The following is a 21990-nucleotide window of genomic DNA, read 5'->3' as shown; positions in this document are numbered from 1 at the left end:
CACACGGGAAAAACTAGTAAAGACAGGAAGACCCATTCTGCTGTTCTTGCAGTGAACTGATAAGGACCACACTGATTCCAGAATGGTCTATCCTGTATTCCCAGTACTTAGTACTCAAATCATCAACATTGGTCAGTCCTAGGCAAATCTGAGAGGATTTACTGGGAAGTAAAACTTCTGTTTAAGTTCCTAGAGGATTATTATAAAAACAATGAGGCAAGGATTCTTTAATGTTAAAAAAATAAAGCAAGACTTCTGTAATGAAAACCAAAAGTTATAGTATAGATGAAGAAAAACAGTAATCAGCCTAAAATAGGAAAAGCCTGAGTTTAAAGTATTTAATTTTCTCTGGACTAAGAAATTGATGCAGACTACTGTCGGTGTTTTAAGGTCAAAATTATTTAGACAGATACATGTAGAATGTTTTGCTATTTTATTTATGGGTTAGAACTAACTCTGAAATTCATTTCCTTTCTTTATAAACAAATATGGTTGACATTTACTAGAGATGCTCTTTCTTCTCTGACACATAAAATGTGGATCTACGTAACAAGAAGAGAAAAAAATCACTATTAAAGATCTAGTTCTTGGGCTTCCCCTATTACCACTCTCAGTCATGCAGGCCATGAGCCAGGCTAAATGAAAAAGCACTTTGGAAAGAAGTAGACTTCTTCCCTTCCTATGAATTCTATCATCACTTGCTGTGATTGGATTCACTAGTATTTTTACGATATGTAGGATGAGGAATTACTTGTTTTTTCTCAAGTATCAATATACTGTAGAAGCTGCCTTTATCTTTCAGGACACCATAGATCAGAGTTTGATCCTTAACTTTGCAGGCTCAAAAACTCACACTTAACAAGGCTCCAGAAAGCTGATTCACTACTCAGGTATTCATGATGTATTAATTTACAATGAGATTTGTGTATGGCTGGGAAATAGACAAGTTATCTACAGAAAGTAAATTCGTAGATTTAACCTTCTTTGTGATAAGCCCTAAGAGAAGACAGAATATCTGCAACTATGTTATGTTCCGCAACGAGAGGAAAAAAAAATCAAACTTTAATTCTAGAAAGATTCATATAAAATCCGGTCTACAGCACACCTTGGTTTTGCACATAGGAAACTGGAACCCTAGGTTATCAGCACTATTTAGTGACAGAGCTGAGACTAGAATCCATGTCTCCTGGTTAGAGATCTATGTACTTTTCACAGCCCCTGCTGTCTCCCTGATTTTAGAGTGAAATGAGTAGTCCGAAGTTGGACCAAGAGATGGTTCAAATTCTTTAGTGACTATAAAATTAAACAGGAAAAACTCAAAAATAATATTTCCATTAAGTTAAAGTTGTCTGCTAAAGCACTTTGTCTCCACTTTGGGTTGGGGGGACTGGTAAATTTCTAAATTTAAAAATGGAAGAGGACATCAAGAAATAAAGCGTCTGGGTCACTGGTTAGTGGTGGAGAATCTCTGACAGATTCTCGCCTCTCACTGGCTACCTAAGTGATCACCTGTCATTGATTTCCTAAAAGTTTTGTCTTTATAGAACAAACTGTTAAACTTATTTTAACTGTCTACACTTTCGATTAACGTGTCTTTAATTATAAGGTCTTCTGGAGTTTCTGATAAATTTGAGTTTTATTACCTTCATCAGTAACACATTTCCAAATCATATTTTAGGTTGTAACTGAAAAGATTTCAACAGGCAGCTTCCCTCATCATTTATTCATTCAAAGGTATTTATTAAGTTGGCCACTACATCTGGTTCTGAGGGCAAACAGAAATGGTCTTAAAAAGAATGCATAAAACCACAGAGGCTGCTTCTCCTGTAGGAGGCATATTTTGATAAGATAATCACACAGATGTCGTCGTTAAAAATCGTGATAAGTTCTACAAGAGAACAGTTCAGGGTGCTATTAAAGAAAGTGTAAACAGAAAGAAAGCGAAAACAGAAGAAAGTCATCTTATCTGGGGGATTCCTAAGGAAGTGAGGTCAGAGGTTTGAGCAAAGTGGTACCAGGCCCAGGAGGGATGATGTGTTTTAGAAGAGTCTTCTGGAGAGAGCAGCAGTGTGAGAAAGCAGCACTTAGAGCTGTGCCTGGCCATTCTCCCTGTGTAATACACGTTCATGGAATGACTGAAAAAGGGACTATGCAAAGGCCCTGAGGTGGGGCACTTGAAATCAGACTAGTGTAGCTGGACGTGACGAATGCAGGCTGGGTGGTGACGATGAGCTTGGAAAAGTGGATGGAATCCAGGTCATGCAGAGGCTTATAAAACATGGTAGGATTGGGGCCGTGATCTTAAAAATCGTGGTAAGCCTTAAAGGGTTATAAGGAGTCAAGTGACACTTTCTATTATGGAGAATTAATTATTGTAGGAGAGGAGGGGAAGCAAGTAGGGGCAGGTTGATACAGAGATTCTTGCCATGAGGAAGGTGTGAGATTGTGGTTACTTTGACCAGCCTATGAGCAGTGGATTTGGAAAGAAGTCCAAGGGTCAAGGAATGTTTTGGAGGTAAAATTGACTGGACTTGATGATGAATTGGATTGGGAGTGGGGAGGAGGCAAGAGAAAGTGTCTTGCCAGGTGTCCCAGGCCCTCCTGGGGACCTCAGTATGTGTAGATGATCCACCCTACACAGCTCTTGGTGCTCTCCAGCCCCACTCATGCCACCTGGTGCCACCGGGACTTTGCCATCACCTCAGATTACTTCACTGCTCCAATATAAGGGAAGCACAAACTCCTGTGCTTCCAGCCGCTTCACACCTCGGTTTCCGAGCCTGCTAAGGAGAACTGTGTACTTGAGGAAGTTACTGAATCTCTCTGAAGGAAGGCTTCATAGCATTGTTAAAAGGTTTGAATGACAATGTTTGCAAAGCCCCCAATACAGTGCGTGGCACACACAGAATGCAATAAGATAGAAATTACCTTTCCTCTTTTTTGTGCTGATTCTTGTATCTTACACTTCTGAGAATCCCCACTAACCTTGTCTGACTTGCTACTACAGTAAACAAGCATGTTCTTAATACAGCAGTTCTTTTATCAGGTTCTTGTACAGAGGTCAACTCCACCACACAGCTAATTAAAGATACATACTTGCTATCAATTAGGCAGTAATAGGTGTTCTGAGGCCAGATTCCAATGTGTTTGGGAGAGTGTTTTCCCCACACCACCGACTAGCAATTCTCAGGACACCGGTTGGATGTCCTACCATTCAACTCAATTCTGACACTATCTACCTGGAGACAGCTTGAGATTCCACAGGTTAAGGGTTCAATCTTATAAGACTGCCCATCTCGGCACCTCCCCCCAACTTCAGATGTAGTTGCAAGCCCAGGTTTTTACCTGTACTTCTGACTGTCTGTAAACCAGATTCCCAAGATCCCCTCCTCAGGTTCAATTAATTTGCTAGAGCAAAACTCAAAGAAACATTTACTTACTAGGTTATTGGTTTATTATAAAAGGATGTAACTTGGCGACAGCCAGATGGAAGAGATACAAGGGCAAGGTATGGGGAAAGGGTGAGGAGCTTCCATGCCTTCTCCAGGTGCACCATTCTCCCTGAATCGCAGTGTGTTTGCCAACCCGGAAACTCTCCCAACCAGGTCCTTTGGGGTTTTTATGGAGACTTCATCACATAGGCATGATTGTTTAAATCACTGGGCATTAGCAACTGATTCAACCACCACCTCCTCTCCCCTCCTTGGAGGTCAGGGGGTGGGACTGAAATGGCACCATTGGCATCCAGCCCCCATCTTAGGTGCTTTCCAAAAGTCACCTCATTAACCTAACCAAAGACACCTTTATCACTCTCCTCGATACAAGAATGTCCAAGGGTTTTAAGAACTCTGTGCCAGAAATGAGGATGAAGACCAAATATATATTTCTTATTATAAATCACAATATCACAGGCAGTAACTCTGCTTATAGCACCAAGAGGATGCTTGCTCCTTTCTTTAAAATGTAGCTACCATTTTTTTAAAAAACAAAAGGTAAATGCTCAGGATGCCACTGACTTCAGCTTTCTATATTAAAGATTGAATAAAATGGAAAAGACCCAACTACCAATATCTCAAGCCTGTTAACTTCAAATCTGTGCATAAAATATGTAGGAACGAGGAAACAATATGTAACCTACAGAGATACGTGTCCAAAATTCCTGAGGGAAAGAAAAATAGGCAAGCCTAAAGCAATCTGTTTTACCCCAGGTAACGTATTGTCAAGGAATGGCCTGATGCTTCTCTGTGTCCGGATTTTGTTGCTTTGACAAATAATATAAAGGACCTCAGTCATCCTTTTGCCGTGTGGTAGAATACATAGATTCACTATTTTTCACCAATAACATGTAAATAAATATTTTCAGATTGTTTTTATTGACTGTACAAACATTTCCTTATACAAACTTAGAATGCTTTCTTATAATTTTTAGATTATTTTTTCAGAGAATATGGGATTTCATTTCTTTGTCTTGTAAGTCCCACATTTTCATTTGTTTATAAGATTTTTTTTCTTTTGGCCACGCCGCACGGCTTGCGGGATCTTAGTTCCCCAACCAGGGATAGAACCCTGGTTTCACAGCAGTGAAATCTCTGAGTCCTAACCACTGGATCGCCAGGGAATTCCCCACATTTTCATTTGTTCTAAAAATTACAACCTAGGTTAGAATAATGTTGTAAAATATGCATTCTCTTATAAGGGTGGTAAAAATTTAAAGTCAAGGTACAAACCGCTTTCTGCATTGAAAGATTTGCAGAAGTACATAAAGTACAAAATTTGGTGTTTGGAGTTTAGTTCCTTAATTTTAGCAAAGTTTCATTTTAGACATAGCTATTGCTTCATATACTTAAATTAAAAGTATTTTTAAACCAATAAAATAGTAAAATGTATCATGCTTTCACATATATACTCCCAAGGGCTTTAAACACACACACACACACACACACACACACACACACACGGTTCAGCTTTTATTGCCTTTCCCGTAACATTCCTTTCATCCCCTCCCACTATAGGTGGTTTTTGTTCCAACTTAATAGCCTATAAAAATTTGTGATGACATACCCTCATACCCCTACTTACTTGGGGTCTGAGTCATGGGAGCAGCTGCCAAAGAGATCACCCCAATTTGTCTTCTAGAGTTTCTGGGAAGGTGTAGTAAAGAAATGGCATAGATGGTACAACTATACCCATTTCTTAGTTAAGAGTAAGCCCTTAAGGCATCAATGCTGTTCGTAGTGGGATCCTGGTTTTTCTTGCCCTTATTTTTCAGATAATACAGATTTGGGGGGGGGGACTTCATATATTCACTCACCCACTCAACAAAGATTTATGAAGAACTTGGTCTTCACAGAGTGCTGTGCTGTGCTTATGGCAGTGATGCCCAGGGTGTGGGACGGAGTGTTGGGTTACCTAACCCAGAATGGAGTGGTGGGGTGGCCAAAGAAGCATCTCAGTGTCCTGGAGGAAGCTGATACTTACTTAAAGCCTTAGCCAGGCTAGGGGAGGAGGAGGGAGCAGAGAGAACAGCAAGTCCACAGGGCAAAGCTGAGAAAAAGTACAGCACATTTGGAGGAATTGAAAGTTCCTGGTGGTTCATTTTGCCCGGAGTGTGGAGTCTGAGGCAGGGAGTGGTGACAGACAGGACCAAACTGTGGAAGGCTTTATTAGCCAAGTTACAAATTGTATACTCTGAAGGTACTGGGAACCACTGAAGCATTAACACTTCCGCACTACCTTCACGTTTTTGTGAAATGACTCAATAAAGAATAAACCGTATCAGTGAAGAAACTGATGCCCATGCCTTAAGGAAGATGGTCAAGACTTGTATTTGTAATCGCACTAAGGCAGAACAGCACCATGGTTTGTATTCTCTACCAGTTCTGGGAAAGAAGTGGTTCTTAGCCATGTAAAATATTCAACCACCAAGAGCCTGCTTAGCTTTACAGTGTTACGTTATTTCTCGGAACACAACCTTGTGGCGGGCCACCTCAACTGGTAGGAATGTGCTATACAAAGAAAGAAACCAACCAGGTTGAGGATGAGACTAACTTTGTGCAAATCCTTTTAGCATAAAAACAATATCACCTTATATTTATAAAGCAGATTTACAGCTTACCAATATACCTTACATTTCTTTTATCTGAGCCTTATAATAATCCATTGAGGTAAAAGTTATTGATTCCCATTTTATAGATGAAGAAACTGAGGTTCATATAAAATATAGCTCAATATAACAGTATTTAGCAAATAGCAAAGCAATGTATACTAATTATACTAATTAGTATATAATTATACTTATTTACTAATACTACCTATTATACATTAAATTCTAAGATATATGACTTTAAATCCCATTCTCCACAAGAGAATGATTATAACCAGTCAAGAAAATTAAGTTTAAGGCTAGAATAAAATCCTTATTTAGAGTTTTTGTTAAATTATCAGTCGTAAGAATTAAACACTGCGCTTCCTAAAAGAGTAGAAGATAATACATAGTGTTCTTGGACTCCAAATATAAAACAATATAATACCCACTTTGCTGATTGGTATACTTGTTTTGGTCTAAGGAAGAGAAATGCTCTGTTTAAAATGTTCTTTTTTTTAAAAAAAAGAAAAGTTAATTGATTGACTTAAGGTCATGGTCATTAAAAGAAGCACTAACTAAAAAATTTATCTTTTACTACCAGTATAACATATATATAAATTGTGTTCTGAAATATTGGCTATGGAATCAATACATGAAACTAAATCTTTTTTTCCTTTGACTTTCATCACAAGAGATAATACATGCCCACATATGAAACTTACCGACTATCACAAAGTTGAAAAATTCTGTTGTGAAAGAAGTTTGGGAGTGTGGACCTGCATCGTAGGAGGCATTTTAGGCCACAGGACTTAATTAATTTATATGCCTCATATTTTTAACTCTAGTGTAAACTCTTTGAAACAGATACCACATCTTTTATATTATTTTATGAATCACAGAATTTTCCTATACTAGACCCTCAAAAACTTTTCAAAGAATAGTATACAACATTATTTTGCTGAAGAAAGATAAAATATTTGGAAGAGTATCCCCAAATTTAGGTAAGGCCAGTCACTGGACCCATCTTCCACTTCACTTATTTCCCCCTCAGGCAGCGATCTGAGATTTAGGAAGCAGAGGAACTCCTGGTGGAGCTCCAAGCGTTGAACCATGAGACTGGGCATGAAATACTCGAGAAAGCACTGAGCCTGTCTGTCCACTGCCTGTGTGGAACCTAAGTGCACTTCTTGGTGGACACTCAGCTATTATGTATTAACTTAATGAATGAATTGAAGATTGTTAGGAGAGAATTTAAATTGCAGACCATCCTTACGTAAAGAGGGCTGGTTAGAATCTGGATTTTTATTAGGATATACTCAATAGCTCTGCTGTTTCAAATAGGATTTCCTCCACAATGCAGGACCCTTCTTGAGCCCTATGTAGCCCTACTAAATTGCCATATAATTCACTGTCATTGACACTTGAGTGAAAGGGGGTGATGTTAATAAAAATGCTGAGACAGCAGGCTAAAACAGGAATCCCAAGCAAACCGGGACTATCCCAGGCAAACCAAGATCTGAGGTTTCTTCAGCTATCACCCAATTGTAAATCCAACCTTCAGCTCTTTTACCCAAAAAAATGCTTACATATAAAAACGTGTCCTTACATAATTAACAGGTGGGGAAAATAAACCCTCTCTAGAAATTGTAGTTTTAAGAAAGTTCATAGACAAGATAGAGTGGTTATTTCTGAGTGTTAAGATCGGGTATAAATTTGGGGTGCAGGGGGGTTGGCTTCTCTGTATTTTCTTTTCTTCTTCCCCCTTCTGCAATAAATGTTAACAATTGAACTTGGGCTGCTTTAAACTTTTGCTCTTTAAAATTAAAATATCCATACATTTTTAGAGTTTTGTTAGTAAATTAATTATTCCATACAGCATTCCTAGAGATATCTTGGTGTCCTTGTTTCACTGACTAGAAAATTGCAATAAAAAGATACTAAATATTTCTCCCTATTAAGTAGCTCATTAATCATCAGAAAAGAGTATTTGAAAATAATAACAAATAATATTTCGATAATATGTAATCTGGTTCTTAATATCTAGGATTATTATTGATTTCTGTTTACGTGCTATATTATCTCAAATCTATAAATGCAAAGAGTCCCAGAAGTGTGGTAACTCAGAGTTTTTATCTGCTGGTGAGATGTCTCAGAATTTTCCAGTTTTGCCAGTTATAATAAGAAATCTCTTTCTGTCTCCTCAGTGCATGATTTATAACCTGTGAGTTTCAGTACAGCAAATCATAGGATGTTGAGTTCCAGATTTCTATAAAAGTCTACATGGACTGTATCCTTATTTTGGAATTGACTCATCCAAGAATGTTTCTAAAACAAGGCCATTTATATCACCTTTGATATTTGATTAACCATGTTATGATGAAACGAATAATTTCTTAAAACCTTACTAGATTTTTTTCCTTTCAAAAGCAATATAAAAGATGTAGAAGCCCAGTAGTTATATGTCATTGGCTGACTGTCCGCCTTCAGCAACCTGTGGGACAGGAATAAGTCAAAAGTACAAAAATTGGGCATCTCCCAAAGGGACCTTGGTATCAGAGTTGACTTAATATTGGCAGGCAGGCACACCCATCGTAGAAAATGTGAAATATTCAATGTTCATTGAGTATCTTCAGATGGAATGCCTGAAGTTTGTAGTTTAAAGGAATTAAACTCTGTGCTGTATAGTCTTTTGCTCTAAGGATAATAATGAATGAAGTAGATGAGGTGGAAGGAGGAAAACCCCCCATCCAGTGTCAGCATGTAGTTATCAAACTGGCTGATCTCATGTCGTGCGTCAGGTCATTCCATAGCCTAAGGGTACGTTTTTCTTGACAACTCTGTGTATTATGTATTTCAGTCTCTTCTCATTGCTCTCTGGATGGGGGTGACAATAGACTGCAATATATAATATATAGTGCTATCAAGGAAAAGCTACCCTTAGGTTAGGGAGTGATCTGGTTGTGTTTTTCCCAAAGATATCAGTTACATCTGCAGTGAAGAAATGCCTCCTTTCGCTTCTTCTTAATGTCTGTTTGTGCAGATGTGGACCACCTCACTCTCCTGGAACAGAGTCTTCTCTTGGGGTCCCTGATATAGTGAACCGTGGCTGTTCTCTCATCTGACCTGCCTGACCAGTCGGTCGTTCCTTGTTTACTTCACTTGTTCCTCTTCCTGTTCGTGTTCTCCAGCTGTGCCGAATCCTGAGCACTCAGCATTTTCCTCTACATAGTGTCTTCCTTAAAAAAATCGTATACCATATGGCTTCAGCTTTTACCACTGCACAGCTATTTGCACACTTATGTCTCTAACCTTGCCTTTTCTCCTGATCTCCTGTCTAGTACTTACAGTAATCTTGTTTTCACTTCAGCATGGATGGTATGTAATTTAGTTTCCACAGCAAAATGATCCCTTCTCCTCTCTTATTTTTATTGGCACTGGGTCATTTAATTTTCCGTTTTCGTCATCACCAACATTATTCTTTGGTCTCCTATCACTGCACAAACAATTAAGATTAATCCATAGACTTGTTAACAGATATCTGAATGCTAAATTTTTAAGGCCTTTAGAAAAGGCAATTTAAAGGGTGCTGACCAAAACTATGTTAAAAAGTTCTTATCGGGTTAAGAATGGTTTTTTCATTTATAAATGCTGGAAAAAATAGAAAGGAGAATGATATTTTGTGACATGTGAAAATCGTATGAAATTCAAATTTCAGTGTAGTTTCGACAGAGACCATATGCCCTGCTAAGTCTAAAATATTTACTATGTGACTCCCTTCAAGAAAAAAGTTTGCTGACCCTTGGTTTAAAAGATTAGTGTTCACTTTATTAAAACAACAAATTCAAAACTCTAGTGTGTTCTTCAGCTTTTAAAAAAAAAACAGGTGGTTACACACTCATGAAACCACAGTCAAGATACAGGACATTTCCATCACCCCCAAAAGATTCCCCAGGCCCCCTTGCAGAACATCCCTCCCTTTGCTTCCATAGCCAGGCAACTGCTGATCTGCTTTCTGTCACTGTATATTAATTTGTAGTTTCTAGAACTTTGTATGGATAGAATCATACAGTGGGTACTCCTTTATGTCTGGCTTTTTTTACCCAGCATACTGAGTTTGAGATTCATTCATGTTGTTATGTGTATCAGTAGTTTGTCCTTTTTATTATTATTGGGGTTTTTTTTTCAGCTTTATTGAGGTATAATTGACAAATGAAATTGTAAGATATTTAAAGAATGCATCTTGGTGATTTTCTATAAGTGTACAAATTGGCAGTGGGCCGATTTGACCCATTACCATAGTTTGTTGGACACACTGCAGACTTTTTACTGTTAGACAAAACTAATAGTAAACTTTTGAATAATCTCTTCTGCATAGGAAAACCACCCCAGAGGACGAGGAAACAACTCACTTTATTTTATTATTGTCATTGTTATTATTATTATTAATATTATTCTACAAACTCTAGGTATTTCCAGTGCCTGTGGCAGAGATTTCTCAGAGTAAACCAAAAATGGTTCAAATTATTTTTTTTAAGTACTTATAAATATAACAATATTTAAATAAATAGTCATGGTACAATTTGGCATTTTTGTAATTTCAGTTAAAAACATTTTTCACATTCAAAGCTTAATCCAACTTGAATCTCTTCTCTACTTTTTATTAAAACCTTTAAAAAAAATTATCCTCAGATTTCAAACCTCTTCTCCATTATTTAGTTCCATCCCGGTACTGTCATGACCACTTCCAGCCTTCTCTGCCCCTCAATCCTACCACCAACTCAATTTGTACTTCTGAAAATTTTCTTATCTAGGAACTCTCAAAGCAGGGTGTTGGTGGGGTCAGGGGTTTGTGTTGTTGTAACTTAAAAAAAAAAACTTAATTTTCAGTTCCTTCTATCTTGTCAAAAATAGTCTGGCTCCTGATAAGTAGTATCATGACTGATTAGCACTCCATGCTTTGAAACTTAACAGAAGCATAAAGAACATTGAGAGTTTCTGTGATGAAGTCCTGTAGAACAAGGTTCAAGAGGAAAAGCTGAAGGAAAAGGGACCATACCATCTGGAGATGAAATTGCTGAGGCATAACCTAATAATTGTCTTTTGATTCATGAGTATTAATCTCGAAAAAGACTGACCAAATGTTTCTCCTGTCCATAAGTGACACACAGAGAAATATGTTCTTAAATTGCAGATAGAAACTTCAGTTGTATAAAAGCAGAAATATCTTGTGTATGCTCTCAATATTTATGATAAAAAAAAAACACATAGAATTGTTGCTCCTAGGACTTACAGTATTTAGAATAGACATCTTTCAAAGCCCCAACCTTGAAAGTGAAGCCCTGCTACCCAGATATTTCAGTCACAGACATGTCTGAAGCCAGCAGACTAAGTTAACTGAACTTCTGTTGACTCTCCTTGTTCTGAATAAATCGTGTCCCTTAAATTAATAAGAAATTTTAGAAGAACTTGACATAACCCATGGTGAACACTAGGTAATTACTGATCCCATCCAAATATTTTTAAGAGCAGTTGGGTGATAATTATTCCCAAAGAGTTCTAAATGTTACAATTGCACTGATAACCAATGGCCATCAAGATGACTCACTTGTTTCCTTTCCCTGTATATTTAATGCACACGTTAGATTGAAGATTCTTATTGTAAATAAGAACATTAACAAAAGCAACTTAAACTGTGAAAAATAAGAGCAGTTCAAAAAATATGAAGCAATGAAAAATGGAATTCCTACTTTTCTCACACCTGAAAAAAATGTACAAATGCATATACTGCATTTGTCTTTTCAGTTCTGTCATTGGCATAACATCCATTGTCTTTGCTGCTAAGTCACTGGTGATGCAAAACAGCAGTAGGTCAGCAGCCCAAGAGCTATGTGAAGCCAAAAACAAGAAATCACAGAGACTTCACAGGGGTGTCTACCAAGGGGAGAACAAAAGCAGAAGCTGTGAAGCCCTGTAAGGAGAAGTAGTCACAAGAAAAAGCAGCAGCAGTATGCAAACCCAGTCCCAGCAGAGAAGGCAGAGACAGCCAGGAAGTCACCTGGGGATTCAGCACCAAACAAGCCTACCACCAGAGGGGCACAGACCCAGAAGAGCAGAGGCCCAGCCAAGAGTGGATGCTTCACTCTCCCGTAAGAGAGTCTTGGCACATGTAATGTATAAAACACAAAGACTGAGCCAAAACAAAATTTTTATTGAGCAACTACCAAATTACCTAACTATAGTGAGAAAATTAGAGGACTAAAACGAACACTTGCCTGTCCCCACTCCATCGTACTCTCTCCCACTGATGAAACTTAAACACCAGAATTTCTTATTTAACAGATATTTCTTAAGCTCCTCCTGTGTGCCAGGGACCATGCTATAAACTAAAAAGTACAACAATGAGCTAACTGGACATAATCTCTTTCTTCCTAGGAGGTTACAATTTAATGAAAGATATTCTTTTTGTAATCCCAAATTTGTAATTTTTGAGTTGAAAAAAAAACCCCTAATTTTAATGAAGATTTCATTCCTCTAAGTCCTTTATCCTGCATTGTTTTGTGCTCTTTCTTAGGCTATCCGAAAGATAGGTGGTTTTGATTAGGCCATTTGTAGGATTACACTGCCTATTTCTTAACTATTTTTCATAACAGAATTAGCATACACCTGGAGATTTTGAAATTGCACATTTTCCCTGGGTCTCCAAAAACAATATTCCTATTATTTTAATATCTTTGTGCTTCAAAGTTTTAAAAACATAGAAAAGAAAAACAGCATTAATAAACGGTCCCTGTGTCCATGTTCCCTTTATTACTAATATACTGACAAATTTGCTTAGACTTTTTTTTAATCATTATTATTTTTGGAAAAATAAATATTAATTGTAAAGAATTGAAACAAATAATAAAAATATAAAGATTAAAAACTTTTAAAGTCACTTCAAAATTCATAAGTAATCCTCATAACTATTAGGTGACTATAATGATGGCCAGGAATTTTCCAAATTTGTTAGTACAAACCACAGATCCAAACAGCTTAGAGAATCCCAAGCAAAGAAAAATATGTCTAGGCATATCATAGTCAAACTCTTGAAAATCTGAATAGGAAATCATGAGGGCAGCTTGGGGATGTGAAGGAAACATTGTATTCAAGAAAATAATGATAAAAATTAATACCATTCTCATCAGAAACTCTGGAAACCAGAAGACAACGGAATGACATCTTTAAAGTCCTGTAACAAACGAGAAAACAAAACCTGTTAACCTAGAAATCTACATCTGGTGAAAATATCCCTCTAACAGGAAGGTGCAGTAAAGACATTTTCAGGCAAAAGCTGAAAGAATTATTTTCAAAAAATCTGAGCTTTAAGAAATGCTGAAAAGAACTTATGCAGGTTGAAGGGAAAGGGAAATGATATAAGAGAAATCCAATTATATGGAAATTAGTGGAGAACACCAGAAAGAGTAGGTCATTAAATATAAAGGATCATTTAACAAAACATTCCTACTTTATACATATATGTATGTCATTTTGTCTCAAAGACTATTGACTATTTTAAAGTAAAAATAACAACATTAAGTGAACATCATTTCAGGCATCTTTCTAGACATACTAAATATGATTGGATGCCTAATTATAAATAAAATTTAAATAATGTGACCATATTATAGTTGCTATAATATATTGGGTGGACCAAAAAGTGCCTTCGGTTTTTTAAGTAAAAATAAAAGACACATTTTTCATTTTCACCAAGAACTTTATTGAACAATGTATTCACTCTTTTGTTCCACTACCGTCTGCCATTTTTCAGGCAACTTCATAATTCCAAAACTTTTTATCTTTTTGAGCAAAGAACTGTTCCAGGTGCCTTTTACAGTCTTCCAGGGAATGGAAATTTTTTCCATTAAGAGAATTTTGTAAAGACCAAAATTTTGTAAAGACCAAAATAAATGGAAATAAATGGAAATCCGAAGGTGCAATGTCTGGTGAATACGGCAGATGAATCAGAACTTCCCAGCCAAGTTGTAAGTTTTTGCCTGGTCATCAAAGAAACATGCGGTCTTGTGTTATCCTGATGGAAGATTATGCGTTTTCTGTTGACTAATTCTGGACGCTTTTCGTCAGGTGCCGCTTTCAGGTGGTCTAATTGGGAGCGGTACTTTTTGGAATTAATCATTTGGTTTTCCGGAAGGAGCTCATAATAGAGGACTCCCTTCCAATCCCACCATATACACAACATCACCTTCTTTGGATGAAGAACAGCCTTTGGTGTGGTTGGTGGTGGTTCACTTCGCTTGCCCCACGATCTCTTCCGTTCCACATTGCTGTACAGTATCCACTTTTCATCGCCCATCACAATTTGTTTTAAAAGCGGAATGTTTTCATTACGTTTCAGTACAGAATCGCATGCGGAAATATGGTCAAGAAGGTTTTTTTCATTTAACTTATGTGGAATCCAAACATCAAAGCGATTCACATAACCAAGCTAGTGCAAATGGTTTTCAGCGCTTGATTTGGATATTTTGAGTATGTCGTCTATCTCCCGTGTGATATAATGTTGATTGTTCTCAATTATTGTTTCGATTTGATCGCTATCAACTTCAACTGGTCTACATACCATGGAGCATCGTCCAGCAAGAAATCTCCAGCACGAACTTTGCAAACCACTTTTGACACTTTCAGCACCTTCTCCATACACTGCACAAATCCTTTTGCGTGTTTCAGTTGCGTTTTTACCTTTCTTGAAATAATAAAGCATAATATGTCAAAAATGTTGTGTTTTTTCTTCCATCTTCAATATTAAAATGGCTACACAAAAATTCACCAATTTTGTTTTCTTTTTTTAAATGCATGCTGGTATGACAGCTGTCACATACAGTCTAACAAAGTTGTCTCAAATGAAGTTAAAGAGAACTAAGTGCTACTAGAGCCATCTTATGGAAAAAACCAAATGAACCTTTTGGCCCACCCAATAAAAAATTTAATTTCAATTTATTTGAATTTGTCACAAGAAAAACTAAAATGGAAGAGAAATAATTGTTGAATAGCAAAAAATGCTTCTACACCGCAAAAGATATACTAATCATCACAAGAAAGATAAAGGTCTCTCTTAAGAAAAGAAATTATAAATACAGTAAAGGATTGGAATCACTGTTTTTTATGAGCTAGGTGTTTCAATTTTATAGTGTCAATTGACTACATACTATAAAAGATGATAAAATCATCAATATTCAGAGCTCCTCCCATTTTCACTCTTCCCAACCTTAAGTATTTTTTTGGTTAATATTATACTTTTTACATTGTCTAGACTTAACATTTACATTTGAATCTATAACTGTAATTCTGATAATTTTTTTAAGATTGGTCCTGTATCTAAATGCACAGATGCAGGTCCTTTTACATGATCCTTTTACCATCATCATTACTGAATTCTGTTTTTTCCTTGGTATGGACAATTCATCTCTTTGTTAGTTATATTTTATTATCATGTAGTTTGGGTTGTAAGTTTTTTTCCCCGAGAAAATTTATTAATGCTGCATTCCCAGTATTATTTTTATGTTTGGTAATTTCAAATGCTGTATTGGCTGGGTATAATATTCTTGGACCACTTTCTCCCTCAGAACTAAGTAGATATTGCTCCATTGTCTTTTTTTTTTAAGATTTTTTTTTTTTTGATGTGGACCTTTTTTTTCTTAAGACTTTATTGAGTTTGTTACAATATAGCTTCTCTTTTTTATGTTTTGGTTTTTTGGCCCCAAGGCATGTGGGATCTTAGCTCCCCGACCAGGGACCGAACCAGCACCCACTGCATTGGAAGGCGAAGTCCCAACCACTGGACCACCAGGGAAGTCCCTCCATTATCATTTAACACTAAAAGTTGATGTAAAGAAGTCTGAAGGCAGCATAAAATTTACCACTTATTAAGAGATTCATTTTTTTCCCACTGGAATCTCTTAAAGTTTAAAACCTAATAAGGCTATGATGTGGTATTAAAGAATCTGTATCAAAATTTCCAGAGTACATGGTATTATACTTTCAATCTGCAGATTAAGTTTTTGTTTTGGTTTTTTTTTTCTCCAGGAAACTTTTCTTGTGTTAGTATTATATATTTTTATTCATCTTCAGTTACATTCATTGGATTCCCTATTTCAAGGATAGCAATTACCAATTCTTGAGTATTTTTCTTACGGAGTAGCTTCTTTAATTCCTTTAATCTCTCTGGGTTTTTTTTAGTCTTAATTCATTGGAATTTTATATTAGCAAAATCTCTTCCTTTATTTTCAAATTCTCTGAGTCATGATATGCCTTATCCATAATCAGTTCCAGCTACTGACAGCACAGTTGTTCATCAACTCTCATGGCATCCGTGAGATATACGGTGTCTGTAAAACCAATCCCTCATTGCTTGTAGGTCTCTAGCTTCTTATTCCTCAAATATTTAAGTGCTAATACCACTATCACATTTATATTTTAATATCTAGACTGATTCAATTCTTTGTGTTTTAATGGCTAGCGAGACACTATCACCAGCATATTTTTATCACATGTAATAACTCTTTGCCAGAATCTAAAATAAATATTAGAAATAGAGGCCATGTGGAGTCAATATGTCAGGTTGCTGAACACATTCAAGTCAGGATTGTTAAGAGCTCTTGCTGTGTGGGTGTGTCTGTGCTCACTGTTCTGTCACACTAGCTCCAACTGGCTGTGCATGCAGGCCAGCATTCAGAATGCAGACAAAATAATGAACTAATATTTCACTTTATTAAGAGACAGATAAAATTAAAGGAATGAGCCTGGGCAGCTGTTAAATGGGTTCATTTAATGCATTGGATAGTTTAACCACTTTCCTGTAACCTGAAGAAATTATGGGATGGGAGAGGCAGAGACAAAAAAGACTGCTGCCTAAGACTGTGCCTTTAGTTACAGTTTGATACCTGGTTTTACCCTCCTCTGAGATCTTTTTACAAGTCCTGCGAAGCTTAACTATTCTTAGTTGAGGACTGTATCTTAGTCCTCAGAGGGGATACTCAGATGAGGTCTCCAAATCAGTATGAAGCCCTGAGACTTCATTTCCTTCAGAGATAGGCAGCTTAATCAGCTTCCCATTTTACCCACTTCTCCTCTGCCATCACTTCTCGGGAAAATGTGGCAAATGGCAATGTTGATTCTTTTCCACCTCATATGGAACCAACATAAATTTTTGAGGTAAGCAGCCAAAATCTTCTGTACTTATTTGCTCCTTCAGATGTTAAGAGTATTTATTAACTCCTTTAGATCATTTTGGTCTCGTTTGTGTCTCACTGAACGTTTGCTAATAAGTTTAAATTCCTAAATCAAAAGAAATCCAAGGTTGGCCAATCCAGATACAATCTAACTAAAGACTTTTGAAAGCATTTTTCATCATTGTAGCAGGAGACCCAACAGAATAATCAAAACAGCAATGCACAGAAAGAATTTCCTTCTCTGTAAGCTTTCACTAAATAAGGAAAAGGAAGGACAGATGAATTATATACGTCCTGCTTCTGGAACAGTTAACCTATTATTTTGTAGGATATTGTTGTCTTTGTGAGCAACTTGGGAGTAGCAGCCAATGTTCTATCCTTGCATCTCATTATCTGGCAGTGCAGATAGGGGTGGTCTGCAGATTGGATTGAATAATTGAGATTCTAGATTCTCTCTTAAAATTCTTTTACAGAACATCATACAAAGGAGACCCTGAGATTTAACATACAGCGTTTGGAATAGGGACTTGTTTTCACTCTGAGGTCAGAAACCTCCACAGCTGAGTACTTTGGATAATGAAGGTCCTTTTTCTATATTCGCCCAGCCTGGGCTGGACATAGGCACATGTCATACAATCTGCATTTAAACTTTCTTTTCTTTCCATTTTAACAGTGTTTATGTTTCCTGGCACACATCTAAAAGATTCCGAATATTTACTGTATATGTAAATATGCTTTTAAGGAAAAAAAAACGTGCAGTTTTCACATGCAAGTTATTTTCAGCAGACAGTTCCTTCTCTGAAACACAAAAGGCTAGATATAAAAACAAACAAGAGAGAAGTGCTGTTTTAACAAATGAATCCTTGGAGATGGATTTTTAGGACTTTTTTTTTTTTCCTGATCCAGCTTTTACCCTATCACTTAGTAACGCTAAGAGAAATCCTGAAATAAATTGGTGACATTCTCACAGTTTTTAAGGCTGACAGTTTAATTTTTTTCCTGTTTTGTCTGTGGCCAATATAATTAGGTCATACCCATGTGAAAAATTACTTGTACAAGAAAAATTTTGGATGTGTATGTGTTTTCAGGAAGATTTGTTTCTGCTAATGTACATGACATCATTTGCACGTGAAACTAATTCACTTACTCTACGTAATTTAGAATATTAATGTTGTTTCCAAAAAACCAAAACGAGCCCAATTCAAAAGGGAATGAATGTTTCTGTTACTAATTTTTTATCATGGTTAGAGTAATTACATTTTAAAATATTTTTAGCAGGTAAACCACTGATTTTAAAACATATTTGTTAATTACATAGACTGGATGCCAACTGAGGAAGGGGTCATTCCAGTAGAAAGAGGAGAAAGGGCTAATTTATAACAATATTCCAGAAATGGCAACAGAGATCAAATGCTAGCATTCCTACCTTGCAGACTGTCCTCTAATTTCATTTTACATTAAAAGTTAGTTGTAATTCTTGTGCCTTGAGGATTTTCTAATAGACTTTTTATTATTTATACCAGCAGATACAAGTTTTAAGCCCACAATATTATTTGCTTTACTGCTTCTACACTGCCAGAAATATTAGGAGCTATGGGAGAATGCTAACTTAAAAAAAAATGACCACACTTATTTGTGTTTTATGAAGATCTTGACATTAACTCCTTTTCTTCTTTAACAAGCTGAGTGTCTTGCTTTCATTTTTGTGGATTAATTTAAGAATTTTAGTAATTAAGGAGATTCTTATTTGCTTCCAAAACTTAAACACCAGGATTAACAGACACAAAAGGCACAATTTAACATATTTTATTGGCTGAGTGTAAAGGTCAAAATTACCAGGCTTTGTAGAAGCACCATTAGAAGTATACAGTAGATCCCTTGTAGAAATCATGAAGGAAAGCCAGTGTAGGCAGTGTCTGGAACACAATTGTAAAATGTGAGTTGCTCTCTGTGACTGAAGCAGAGCAATTGTCAAGAGTTTGACTAGGTTGCAAAAGAATTTAAAGGGCCTGCAGATGTTTAAGAATGCACAAGATAGCTTTGTCGTTCTCATGTAACGTTTACTGAGAAGCAAGGCATGCTAAATATTAAGCAATCCATACTGAGTCCCTACCCAGCGATTTTATTTCCAGCTGAGATAAGTAGGTGAGATATTTAAACAGAATTAGAAGGCTTAATTAGCGCTGCCCTTCCCTGAGTCTCCAAGGTGGCTGGAGCATTACTCACCATTTTGCTAAGAAAAAATAAATGAGATTAAGTGAGATAGGTGGGAAAAGACAGTAATTTTTCAGAAGGCAAGAGGTTTGCCCTCTAAAACAAAATGTACACAGCTAATCAGATATATTTCTGCAATTCTGTTTTCATGTATTCGTCGAGCTAGATTCAGAGTTACTGATGTTCTAACCAAGAAAAAATGACTTCTAAGTGAGAGAGCAGTTTTCTCAAATGACACTGAAGAACTTTTGTGACATTCAGAAATTTACAGTGGCCTGTTGGTAGACTTCGAACATGTTCTGTCGTTCCCAGCTTTGGGTAGCATTTGGAGAACACTTGTAGAAAATCAGCTATGCTTACAATCATGTTTATTCTTTAGCTGTGGTAGCAGGACTTCCTTTAACATGCTAGTGTTCTCTTCTTTTGCAGGGACTGTACGTTTTTGTGGTTTATTTCATTCTGCACAACCAGACGTGTTGCCCTATGAAGGCCAGTTACACAGTGGAAATGAATGGGCATCCAGGACCCAGCACAGCCTTCTTCACACCCGGGAGTGGAATGCCTCCTGCTGGAGGGGAGATCAGCAAGTCTACCCAGAATTTGATCAGTGCTATGGAGGAGGTGCCTGCCCTTGCCCTTTCTCCTTCTCTGTCTCTCTCTCTCTCACTCTTTGATACACAACCTTTCCATTTTATGGAGTACAAGTTAAATGGTGCCATGTAACTTTTAAATCCTTTTCCTACTGACATTCTCTGATCTCTGGTATTTGCTGTGCTTACCATGGTATCATGTCTGTTATCTGATTCTTTTTCCTCCTTGCTTTGTGAGCTCTATTAACCAGCAGTTTGTACTGGGAGGTCAGAGCTCTTTCTTCAAAAGCTTCCTAATTTGTTACGGCAGTGACTGAATCTGCTTCAGAAATGGTTTTTCAAATACTGTTTCTTCCTGAAAATATTTTCACAGCTCTCTTCCTTTACTCATGCCAATCCACTACTTCAATCCCAACAAACAAATAAACCTCCCAATGTTCTCCCTCCACGTCATTTTGGGCTCTTGTGTCTAAATCACATTGCCACCAACCTCTCAGTAGTGCCGCCCATAGCATTGGTACCACTGCTTGTATTTTGAAACATACCTGAAGACATTTGTCCAGGAAGAGATGGTAAACAGGTCCCTGACAATTTCTGCAGTGCCTGAGATGCGCTTGCCTACCATTCCTTACACAGCCCATGTTAGTGTCTCTGTATTAAAGAGCCAGGGGGAACAGTATTTGTGTTTGCATCCTGAAAAATGGCAGGAAATCAAAGTGCATATGTCTGAAAAGAAAACAGTTTATAGATAGTTAAGTAGGTAAATAGATAATCTACCTGCTCAGTGATATTTTTTTGTCTTCCATGTTAATTTAGAAAATAATTTTGTTCATGTCAGGTGAAAATTAAGGTAAGTGATCACAAATAAAGTACCATATTTAAAAATCTTGATATGTGTTTAGTACCCTAAAGTGTTCAGCGATCTAGTACCATTTCTATATCCCGTAAGCTCTTAGAACTGAATTATTTTCGCATCCCAGGTGATAACAATAGAAACGGATATTTTTAAGATCAGCAGTGTGGGAGTAAATCTTTAAAAAAATGGTTTTTGTCTCTTTACTTGGCTACCCAGTTTAGCATTTGTCTAGATCGGGACTGTACATTAACCATTAACCATGTGTGTCTGTTTAAATTTAAACTAGCCACAATTACTGAGAAGCAAGGCATGCTAAATATTAAGCAATCCATGCTGAGTCCCTACCCAGCGATTTTATTTCCAACTGAGATAAGTAGGTGAGATATTTAAACAGAGACAGATAAATATTATATTTATTATAATATATATAATATAATATTATATAATTAATATATTAATTAATTAATATATTAATTAATATATTAATATATTATATTATAATATTTTATATTTATATATATATAATATATAAATAACGTTTAAAATTCACTTCATCAGTCACCCTGGCCACGTTCTAGTGCTCCATAGCCACACGTATCTGGGAGCTACCATAATGGAGAACAAATATCTAAAACATTTGTGGCATCGCAGTGCTACACTGAACTGTACTGAACCATCACTGTGTTGAACAGTGCTATTCCAGATGTCCCGCTTCTTCGTGAGATCTTTTAAGGTTTCATGTTCTCTCCAATTTATTTCTCCAGCCCTCAAATCACTTTTCTCAGTGCAAGGCATCCCCGCGGTGTCTCAGAGAACCTCATATTGGGAGGCAGCAGCTGTGACGGTTCAGTTCCTGGCCTGAGCCACTACTTGAATGTTCACTGGGGGTGGAGCGCACTGGCATACTCTAAAGTGTGCTCTGCATTCCTCAGCGGCTTACAATTGGCCTTGATCCAGCTGTCAAGGAGGGGCTGGCAGAGACATTCCAGAAAGCCACGCAGAGAAGGGAAAGCATTAGGAAAG

At 36.9% G+C, this 21990-nt stretch overlaps 1 protein-coding gene across 1 annotated transcript in view; it reads left to right on the top strand.

Annotated features, from left to right (window-relative positions):
- ADGRV1 (adhesion G protein-coupled receptor V1) overlaps positions 1 to 21990 on the top strand; it is a 560219-nt gene that overhangs the window by 525267 nt on the left and 12962 nt on the right. The window contains exon 89 of the mRNA XM_082458333.1: positions 19951 to 20142. Coding sequence (XP_082314459.1) covers positions 19951 to 20142 — 192 coding nt within the window. The remainder of the gene's footprint in view (positions 1 to 19950; positions 20143 to 21990) is intronic.

The sequence above is a fragment of the Balaenoptera physalus genome (genome assembly GCF_965194825.1).
Source record: "Balaenoptera physalus genome assembly, chromosome: 3".
Lineage (NCBI taxonomy): Eukaryota > Metazoa > Chordata > Mammalia > Artiodactyla > Balaenopteridae > Balaenoptera > Balaenoptera physalus.
Note: the sequence above shows the minus strand (reverse complement) of the source record. Positions and strands in the feature narration are given on the sequence as shown.